Source organism: Arachis ipaensis, chromosome B02 (genome assembly GCF_000816755.2).
Source record: "Arachis ipaensis cultivar K30076 chromosome B02, Araip1.1, whole genome shotgun sequence".
Taxonomy (NCBI): domain Eukaryota; kingdom Viridiplantae; phylum Streptophyta; class Magnoliopsida; order Fabales; family Fabaceae; genus Arachis; species Arachis ipaensis.
Genome location: NC_029786.2, coordinates 51,167,338 through 51,178,668, shown reverse-complemented (window position 1 = coordinate 51,178,668; position 11,331 = coordinate 51,167,338). Strand labels below are relative to the sequence as shown.

The window sequence follows — 11,331 nt, the reverse complement described above, 5'->3', positions numbered from 1 at the left end:
GAAGCTAATAAGAAAATTAAAAGCTTGTTTCAAGGAAGAAATATAAGAAAAAGATTTCATAAATTGAGCTAGATAGAAGCATCAATCATTTACATTTCTTTTGTAATTGTAGCATGCATAGAAAAATAGCTTACTATGAACATTGAGTTGCTATTCTTCTTACCTTGGATTGTCAATCTCTATTGCATGATTCTTTTCTTGCTTGGGGACAAGCAATGTTTAAGTTTGGTGTTGTGATGACATGTCATCATGTCATGTTTTTCTATGCTTTTTCATACAAGAAATTAATGATTAGTGCTTAAATATTGCATTCTTTGGTGCTTAAATGGTATATTTCTTTGATCTTTTGATTTGATAAACTTTGTAGGAAATAAGAAGAAAAAGAAGCAAAGAAGCACAAAATAAGCTAAAAAGGAGAAAAAAAAGAGCTTTGGGGCACACTTTGAAGTTGGAGCACACTTTGGAGCCTTAGGCCACGCTTTTAAAAGCGTGGCCCATGACCAAATCAAGGAAGCTTCATCAGCACAGCCACCCAGGAGCTCAACGTTTACGCCAACGTTTGCCTCAAACGTGAGGTCAAACGTTGGCTAAGGAATACCTTGGGAAATGTTGCTCCCCACAGCCTGAAGGGGTATACTTCCAACAAAAATAACTTGAGCTACAGAGCTTTAAATGAGGTGATTCAAAAAGCAATGGAAAGTAGGAATCAAGAGCTTTCCAAGCATATATGGCACTGCATGGTGGACACTAAAATTGAGGGAGAAAACTGCCCCGAAATGTGCATAAACGAACATGGTGGCAACCTACAGTGAGGCCAATTGACCTCTGCACCTTCGACGGAGTATAACTCGAGCTGTGGAGCTCCAATTGATGCGCTTCCAACGGCATTGGAAAGTAGACATTCAAGTCTTTCCAACAATATATAATAGTATGGGGTGGACAATGCATTTGAGCCTCCAGAACCTGGCGTTTTCGTCCATGTTTGAGGCAAACGTCGCCTCAAACGTTGCACACCAAAGCCAGCGACCCTGTCCTCTTCAAAGGAGCATAACTTGAGTTGTCGATGTCCAATTGAGGTGATTCTAGTTGTGTTGGAAAGCTGACATTCAGAGCTTTCCAACCATATATAATAGTCTATAGTGGGCATGAAATTGGTAACGTTGACAAGAGGACAAAGAAGCGTCCCAAGACTTGAACTTCAAAAACACACCCAGGAGGACTTAACGTTTGAGCTCACGTTTGACCTCAAACGTGAACTCAAACGTGAGTGACAGCAAACCCCCATTCTGCATCATGCCATTACAAGACGTTTGAGTCAACGTTTGCCTCAAACGTTGACTCAAACGTGAATGATCCCAATTCCATCACAGCCATCCAGATCTATTCTTCCTCAAATTAAAAGCAAGCTAAGCCCATTACCATCACTCAAAGGCACACAGAGAAGCTAGATTAGGAATTTCATTCAATTGTAATTTATTTTTAATTTCAATTTCATTTTTATTTTCATTTGGAAAAGCCTATATAAGGCATCCTTATCATCTTTGTAAGAAGGCTAGCTCCACGAGGGAGCATTAGGAATAGAGAACTCTCTCTCTTTAGTTTTTCTCTTTGTTTTGAATCTTGGGTTGAGAATTAAAGGAATTCTGTTTCATTCTCACCTTGAGATTTCTCTTGTTCTTCTTCTATAAAATTTCAGTGAATTAAGGATTTGAATCAACACTCTGTTTACTACTTTCATCTTCATTTCTTTTGCAAATTGTTCTTTATTGGATCAAGGAAGGACTTGAGATCTAGACTTGTTTTCTAGTCTCATTGAGCCCCTGAGATCTTCACTTGTCTTTCTAGATTTCACAATTGATTTGAGTTTTCTTGCTGATTTACTTTTCTGCTACAATTTCCTTCTCTGCAATTTTTACTTTCTACTACATTGCTTCCAATTTACATTTCCTGCACATTTACATTCTACACTTTAACTTTGAGCTTGCTGCAAATCTGAATTTACTTTTCTTGCCTTGGATCCATTGCTTTCTTTAATTTCTAGCACCCAGCCCCCCTTTACTTTTCATGCAATTTACATTTCTTGTCATTTAAGTTTCTGCAATTTACATTGCTTGTTCTTTAAGTTTTTTGTCCATTTACATTCTGCAATTTTTAATTTCCTGTCATTTAAAATTCTGTTGGTTACAATTTCACACAATTCACTTCAATGTTAGCTTGACTAAACTAATCACCCACTAAAGTTGCTTGATCCATCAATCCCTGTGGGATCGACCTCACTCACGTGAGTTTTACTACTTGATGCGACCTGGTATACTTGCCGGTTAGATTTGGATGTTGGAATTCGTTTTCCGAAAATACACATCAAGTTTTTGTCTCAACCTTACTTGATCTATCAGAGCCAACCTCCTTCTAAAAATGAAAATGATGCCTTATATAGGCAAAATAAACATGAAAATGAAATTGAAAACAAATTAAATTTCAAAAATGAAAAATCCTAATCTAACTGATCTTTGTGCCTATAAGTGATGTCAATTGGGCTTTGCTTGCTTTGGAGTGGAATTGGGTTGAAGATGGATTCGGATGGCCTTGGTCTTGAGGAGAAATCTGCATGCAAATTAGATTGTTGAGCAATTCACGTTTGAGTCAACGTTTGAGGCAAACGTTGACTCAAACGTCTTCGTGAAACCCATTATGCAGATCGGTCCCTTGCTGTCATCCATGTTTGAGCCAACGTTTGAGGTCAAACGTGAGCTCAAACGTGGGTCTTCCCAGGCTCCCTTTTTGGCCAACGTTTGGCCCAACGTTTGAGGCAAACGTTGGCACAAGCGTAGCTCATCTAACCCATCAATCAAGGGTGCTCTTCCATGCTCTTTCTTGCCAAAATGTAGCCAACGTTTGACCTCACGTTTGAGGCAAACGTTGGCTCAAACGTTGCTGTGCCCAGGAGTGCTATTTCTCTTCTTTTTGGCGCCAACGTTTGACCTCACGTTTGAGGCAAACGTTGGCGCAAATGTTGGGAACATTGCCAGTTTTGGAGGCTCGAACGTGCTGTCCACCCCATACTATTATACATCGTTGGAAAGCCCTGAATGTCTACTTTCCAATGCCGTTAGAAACGCATCATTTGGAGCTCCACAGCTCGAGTTATACTCCATCGAAGGTGTAGAGGTCAGCTGGCCTTACTACAGGGTGGTGTCATGTCTGTTTATGCACTTTTCGGGGCAGTTTTCTCCCTTAATTTTTATGTCCACCATGTAGTGCCAAATATGCTTGGAAAGCTCTTGATTCCTACTTTCCAATGGTTTTGGAATCACCTCATTTGGAGCTCTGTAGCTCAAGTTATTCTTGTTGGAAGTATGCCCCTTCAGACTGTGGGGAGCAACATTTATTTATAAAATTAAAAGATCAAGGAAATATACCATTTAAGCATGAAAGAATGCAATATTTAAGCACTAATTATTAATTTCTTGTATGAAAAAGCATAGAAAAACATGACATGGTGACATGTCATCACAACACCAAACTTAAACCTTGCTTGTCTCCAAGCAAGAAAAGAATCATGCAATAAAGATTGACAAACCAAGGTGAGAAGAATAGTAAATTAATGTTCATGGTAAGCTAGTTTTCTAAGCAAGCTACAATCACAAAAGAAATGTAAATGATTGATGCTTCTATCTAGCTCATTTTATGAAATCTTTTCCTTATATTTCTTCCTTGAAACAAGCTTTTGCTTTTCTTATTAGCTTCTCCTTTTGGGTGCTTTGCCCCATGAGTTAATAACAAAGCTACGATTCTAAATGCTTTGTTTTCAAGTATTACCACTTGATACATAAGCACCACAAGCATTTGAATTAGAAGACTTCATTAAGCTCATTTTTCTTTTCTTTTCTTGACTCTCTAATCATTGATGCTCAGAACCTTGAGCTTTGAGGGAGTGCTTTTTGCACTTGAGCCTAACCTTGACTTCTAAGTGTTTTGTTTTCAAGCATTTGGCTTGATACATAAACACCACAAGTACTTAACAATATAGTTGTCATTGGTACTCAGAGCCTTCAGCTTTCTCATTCTTTCCCTTTTTCTTTTCTTGCTTTATTTTGCATTTGCTTTCAAGGTTTTCATGATTTCAAAAGATTTCACAAAATGTCCTAGATGAAAACTTCAATTAAATAAAATCCAATGCAATTGAGCAATAATTAATCATACTAGCTTTCCAATACTTGTATGCACATGCTAAGTTCTTCTTTAATGCCTTGTTTGTTTATGATCATGATACTTTACTGCTTTAAGCTTTACAAAACTCAAGTTGGTAGTCATAATGCATGGCAACATGTTACAAATCAACATTCAAGCTATGCTTGTTCATACCACACATGCATACAGAGAATATAAAGACAATCATGCAAAATAAAGTGCTGGAAACAATGGAGAGGAAAAGGAACTTTACAACCTTGTAGTTCATCTTCTCTATTGTTGTCATTTTCCTCCCATTCTCCTCCTTCCCTTGCCAAACGTAGAATGTTTGCTCATCCTCAAGCAACAATTAGAACAATGGCTATGGGGCTAAGATGGATCATGAATGTCTTACACAATGAAATGTTAGTAGTACATGTGTTCCAAGCAAGCAAAATTAAAAATAATAATCAAGGCACAAGAGACAGAGACATTATGATTGCAAACTTAAGAAGGTGAGCATAATACTTTGCATAAAAAATAAGTGGCACACCAAACTTAGTGTGACATTTTCACTTGGAATTGATGCAAGTATCTTGTAAGGATTAGAACCAAATTTTGTTGCATAGCAACACCAAACTTAGAATGCAACCACATGTCAATTTATTTGAAATAAAACTAAACGAAAGAAACTGTTATATGTTAAATACAATCACCAAGCCAAGAATCTATCATGAATAAGGATCTCTTGGTGATGTATTAACAAAAACAATTAATGAAAGAAAGCACTAAAAATAAGTAAATGAATAAAGCAGAGAGAGAAACTAAATTATCCAAAATGACACTGCAATGGGCATTATGATTATGCAGACAAGTAGTGTTGCTTGAATGAATTGCATAGAAAATAAGTGGCACACCAAACTTAGAATCTTGGTGTGTCACTTTCATTTTTGATTTGATGCAATCATCCAAAAAGATTGAAAACAATTTGTTGCAAGGCAACACCAAACTTAGAATGTAACCATATGCCAATTTATTGAATTTAAACAAAACAAAGAACGAAAAACAAACCAGATAAGAAATGTTACCTACGGTTGGGTTACCTCCCAACAAGTGCTCTTTTAGTGTCATTAGCTTGACATGTTGTTCTTCACTTTCTTCCTCTTCTTTCAGTTTGTTAAGAAGAATGACCTCAAAGGAGGGAAGGATTCAGCTAGTGTCCCTTGTCTTGGCCTTTCCTCAGCAAGCTTCCTTTTGCAAATGGCTTGATTAATCTTGCTTGCTGGATTTGGGACAGAATTGGTGTTCTTGCTAGTTGCCTTCACTTCGTTGGATTCAAGACTTGGTTGCTGTGTGATTATTGGAGTTTGGTCTTCATCCAGAGCCTTTTGAATTGGTGGTTTCATGAGCCCTTCCTTTTTGCACTTCTCTGTTTCAGTTGAATGTGATTTTTCTTGAGTGTCTTCCTCACTTTCTTGCTCTTCCACTTCCTCTTTTACACTCAACATTTGCTTTAATAGCTCTTTCATGGAGGAGGTTTGTTTATCTTCCCAACATTTCTTCATCTCCTCTTCATATCTTTCAATCATGGATTCAATTGCTGAGCCGTTTTGTTTCAAGGAGGTTTGAGAGAGTTGTGAGTTTTCATGTTCCCTTGTCATCTCAAGTGGCCTCTGTGAATATGCAAGTTCAGGTTCAAATGTTTCCACCACCTCTTTTTTCTTCACTAAAAATCCACTTGACTCAGTAACCTCTTCCTCTTGTTTTTCCTCCTTCTTCGTTGCACTCACCAATTGACCTACCTTCACTTCCATGTTTTTGAGGGAGTTTTCTAGTTCTTTCTGGTATTTTTCTTTCTCCTCCGTAAATCTTTTGAGCATGGACTCAAGCTTTGAGAGTCTTTGGCTATTGGAAGTTTGTTTGGGTAGTGAGTTTTGAAAGGGGCTTTCTGTTGAAGCATGGTCAAGTGATGATATCTTTGGATGAATATCATATGGAGCATTAGAATTCCCTTCCCAGCCACCATTAGAATCATGACTTGCATCATTTTGTGGTGGAGGGAAACATCCCATATGGTTTTTTTGCTCATCTTGTGTCTTTAAAGCAGATCTCCATGGATTGGAGTGCTTAGAATTTGTATTTTCTTGGTGATATTCCTAGCCACCATTAGAGATTGGTGATGGTGGGTGATATCCCATAAAATTTTGTTTGACCATAAGATGATTTGAACTCCATTTGTATTTTGTAAACATCAATGAAAATTGAAAATCATGTCACAGAGAAAGAATTTCTTAGTGAGGCAATAGCTCAAACACCTTGCTATCAATTTAAAACGGAGAACAAAAACAAAGAAAATACTTGATCTAGACTTCTCACCCACTTAATCATTGTTGATCTAAATCAATCCCCAGCAACGGCGCCAAAAACTTGATGGGAAAATTTATGGAAAAACGAATTTCCAAAACACCCAAAACTCACCGGCAAGTATACCGGGTCGCATCAAGTAGTAAAACTCACGTGAGTGAGGTCGATCCCACAGGGATTGATGGATCAAGCAACTTTAGTGGGTGATTAGTTTAGTCAAGCTAACATTGAAGTGAATTGTGTGAAATTGTAGCCAACAGAAAGTAAATAGCAATGAATTTAAAGTTGCAGAATGTAAATTGGCAAGAACTTAAAGAGCAAGAAATGTAAATTGCAAGAATCTTAAATGACAAGAAATGTAAATTGCATTAAATATAAAGGGGAGTGGGTGCTGGAAATGTAAAATTCAACAAGAAAGTGTAAATAGCAATCAAACAGAGAAGTAAAAGATGTAGCAGATTCAAACAGATTTGGAAAACCACTTGAAAAATCAAAACAGAAAGCAGCTTGGCTCAATTGCAAAATCTAAATGAGAGGTTGAAGATCTCAGGAGCTCAATGAGACTAGAAAATAAGTCTAGATCTCAATCCCTTCCTTGATCCAACAGCAAACAGATTGAAGAAGAAATAGAGATGAAAGCAGTAAAGAGAGCTTTGATTCAAATCACAATTCAGTGAAATTATGCAGACAAGCAAACAGAGAGAATTCCCAAGGTGAGATTGAAACAGAATTTCTTCAATTCTCAACCCAAGATTCAAAACAAAAAGGAAAAACTAAAAGAGAGAGCTCTCTAATCCTAGTGCTCCCTAGTGGAGCCAGCCTTCTTACAAAGATGATAAGGATGCCTTATATAGGCTTTTCCAAATGAAAATGAAAATGAAATTGAAATTAAAAATAAATTACAATTGAATGAAATTCCTAATCTAGCTTCTCTGTGTGCCTTTGAGTGATGGTAATGGGCTTAGCTTGCTTTTAATTTGAGGAAGAATGGATCTGGATGGCTGTGATGGAATTGGGGTCATTCACGTTTGAGTCAACGTTTGAGGCAAACGTTGACTCAAACGTCTTGTAATGGCATGATGCAGAATGGGGGTTTGCTGTCACTCACGTTTGAGTTCACGTTTGAGGTCAAACGTGAGCTCAAATGTTAAGTCCTCCTGGGTGTGTTTTTGAAGTTCAAGTCTTGGGACGCTTCTTTGTCCTCTTGTCAACGTTACCAATTTCATGCCCACTATAGACTATTATATATGGTTGGAAAGCTTTGAATGTCAGCTTTCCAACGCAACTAGAATCACCTCAATTGGACATCTACAACTCAAGTTATGCTCCTTTGAAGAGGACAGGGTCGCTGGCTTTGGTGTGCAACGTTTGAGGCGACGTTTGCCTCAAACGTGGACGAAAACGCCAGGTTTTGGAGGCTCAAATTCATTGTCCACCCCATACTATTATATATTGTTCGAAAGCCTTGAATGTCTACTTTCCAATGCCGTTGGAAGCGCATCAATTGGAGCTCCACAGCTCGAGTTATACTCCGTCGAAGGTGCAGAGGTCAATTGGCCTCACTGTAGGTTGCCACCATGTTCGTTTATTCACATTTCGGGGCAGTTTTCTCCCTCAATTTTAGTGTCCACCATGCAGTGCCATATATGCTTGGAAAGCTCTTGATTCCTACTTTCCATTGCTTTTTGAATCACCTCATTTGAAGCTCTGTAGCTCAAGTTATTCTTGTTGGAAGTATACCCCTTCAGGCTGTGGGGAGCAACATTTCCTAAGGTATTCCTTAGCCAACGTTTGACCTCCTGGGTGGCTGTGCTGATGAAGCTTCCTTGATTTGGTCATGGGCCACGCTTTTAAAAGCGTGGCCTAAGGCTCCAAAGTGTGCTCCAACTTCAAAGTGTGCCCCAAAGCTCTTTTTTTTCTCCTTTTTAGCTTATTTTGTGCTTCTTTGCTTCTTTTTCTTCTTATTTCCTACAAAGTTTATCAAATCAAAAGATCAAAGAAATATACCATTTAAGCACCAAAGAATGCAATATTTAAGCACTAATCATTAATTTCTTGTATGAAAAAGCATAGAAAAACATGACATGATGACATGTCATCAGTGTGATGCATCAGATTTTGCTATTGGTGCTGTTTTAGGACAAAGGAGAGACAAGCTAGTGCATGTCATCTATTATGCTAGCAAGGTTCTTAATGAGACTCATAGGAACTACACCACCATAGAGAAGGAACTCCTTGCCATAGTTTTTGCATTTGATAAGTTTAGATCATATCTCATTGGTTCTAAAGTTATTGTGTTTACTGATCATATAGCCCTTAAGTACTTGTTAACCAAGCCAGAATCTAAGCCTAGACTGATAAGATGGGTCTTGCTACTTCAAGAGTTTAATATTGAGATTAAAGATAGAAGTGGAGCAGAGAACAAAGTGGCTGACCACTTATCAAGGATCCCAAATGAGGAAGATGAAGCACACAACCTTGCAGTGAATGAGAGCTTTTCGGATGAGCAGTTGATGATGACCCAAAAAGCTCCCTGGTTTGAATATAGCCAATTTCAAGGCTGTTGGAGAGCTACCTTCCAACATCAACAAGCATGTGAGAAGAAAGCTCATCAATAATGCCAAACACTATATTTGGGATGAGCCCTATCTCTTCAAAAAGCGTGTTGATGAGATTTTAAGAAGATGCATTTCTCATGAGGAAGGACAAGAGGTCCTTTGGCACTGCCATGGATCCACATATGGAGGACATTTTAGTGGAGAAAGGATTGCAGCCAAGGTATTGCAATGTGGATTCTTTTGGCCTACAATATTTAAAGATGCAAAAGAGTTTGTGACAAAGTGCAATGAATGTCAAAGAGCTGGCAACTTACCCAAGAAAAATGAAATGCCACAAAGATTCATCATGGAGTTGGAGTTGTTTGATGTTTGGGAGATTGATTTCATGGGACCATTCCTACCCTTATGCTCAAACAACTACATACTGGTGGCTGTGGATTATGTGTCAAAATGGATAGAGGCCATAGCTACATCAATAAATGATAACAAAGTGGTGATCAATTTCTTGAGGAAGAATATATTCAGCCGGTTTGGAGTGCCAAGAGCTCTTATAAGTAATGGGGGAACTCACTTTTGCAACAAGTAACTTGAAACACTCCTCCTAAAATATGGTGTCAAACACAAGATAGCAACCCCATACCACCCATAAACCAATGGTCAAGCTGAAATTTCAAATAGAGAGCTCAAGAGAATCCTTGAGAAGACCGTTGAAAACTCAAGAAAGGATTGGTTCAAGAAGCTAGATGATGCACTATGGGCCTATAGGAAAGCTTTTAAGACACCCATTGGTATGTCTCCATACCAATTGGTGTTTGGAAAGGCTTGTCATCTACCAGTGGAGCTTGAACATAGAGCATTTTGGGCTCTAAAGATGTTGAACTTTGATAATCAAGCTGCTGGGGAAAGAAGATTGCTACAACTCAATAAGTTAGAAGAATTCAGAACTCAAGCCTATGAAAATGCCAAGACTTACAAGGAGAAAGCAAAGAAATGGCATGATCAAAAGCTAGCAAGAAGAGAGTTTGTAGAAGGTCAAAAAGTGCTGTTGTACAACTCAAGGCTCAAGTTTTTCTTAGGGAAGTTGAAGTCAAGATGGTCTGCTCCATTTACAATCATCAAGGCTTCTCCTTATGGTCATGTGGAACTTATGGAGGAGAAAACACAAAGAACTTTCACTGTCAATGGTCACAGACTTAAGCATTACTTGGGGGACTCATTAGATGAGCAAAGAGTAAACTATATCCTCAGTTGAAGGGGAAGAATCGTCAAGCTAGTGATGTTAAAGAAGTGCTAGTTGGGAGGCACCTCAACACTCATATCCTTTCAATTTCATGCTTTCTAGACTAGTTTATGTTTAGTTACTTAGGTTGTTTAATTTTCAGTTTCATTTGATAGTTAGTTAGTTGATAGTGCCCTTGATTTAAGTTTCAAAAGTTTTCTAGCTTGTTGGAAGTGCAATCTTGCTTGCTACACTATATGAGGTTAATTAATTGGGCTGGAAAACTAGCTAAAGAGTTAAGTTTGGTGTGGCCACTAACCCACTTAATTTGAACTTACATGAAAACAATTGAAACAATCCTGAGAGTAAGCCCAAAATTAAGTTTGGTGTGGCCACCAGCATAAGAGATTCATAGGTACAACCCAATTGATTTATGTTTGAAAGCAATTAATAAGTTGGTGGGAACATAAATGACCACTTTATTGTGTACGTATGGATTGGAAGTGGAAGAGTGTGAAAGAATTAAATTTATTCTACTTATAATGTACACAATAAAATACAATCATGAGGCCAATTTACTATATGCAATGAATCCAAGCTTGGTGTCCAAAAGACACCCATTAAATGCCATGTAACTAGAAAAATATGAAGCAATTTTTTTTGTGATTACTGATGGGGTTTTGAACTGAATTTTCAGAAAAAAAAGTGGGGCCCACATGCCATTGAAAGCTCATCAATTCAAGGAATCAAAGTGTACTTCCACTTTGGAACTCAAACACCTGGAGAAAGCTGAAGAGATAGGGGGTTGGCGCCTCTTTCCACGCTAGGTGCCACTCCCAAGTGGGAAAACATTCAATTTTTTATTCCAATTCCCACCTTCCAGACCTCTCTTCTCACCCCTATAAATCCCACTCACTTTTCCATCTTTTTCCACACTACAACCCTTACTACTCACAACTGAAAACTCCCCTTCTACACTTCTTGCTTTCTCTCTTCCTTTCCCTCTTCTTTCTTGCTTTC

General features: G+C 38.1%; 1 protein-coding gene across 1 annotated transcript; it reads left to right on the top strand.

Moving 5' to 3' along the window:
- Positions 9,964-10,344, top strand: LOC107627240. Its single transcript, XM_016330092.1, has one exon. It carries the CDS (start codon positions 9,964-9,966, stop codon positions 10,342-10,344), a length of 381 nt encoding a protein of 126 aa, XP_016185578.1.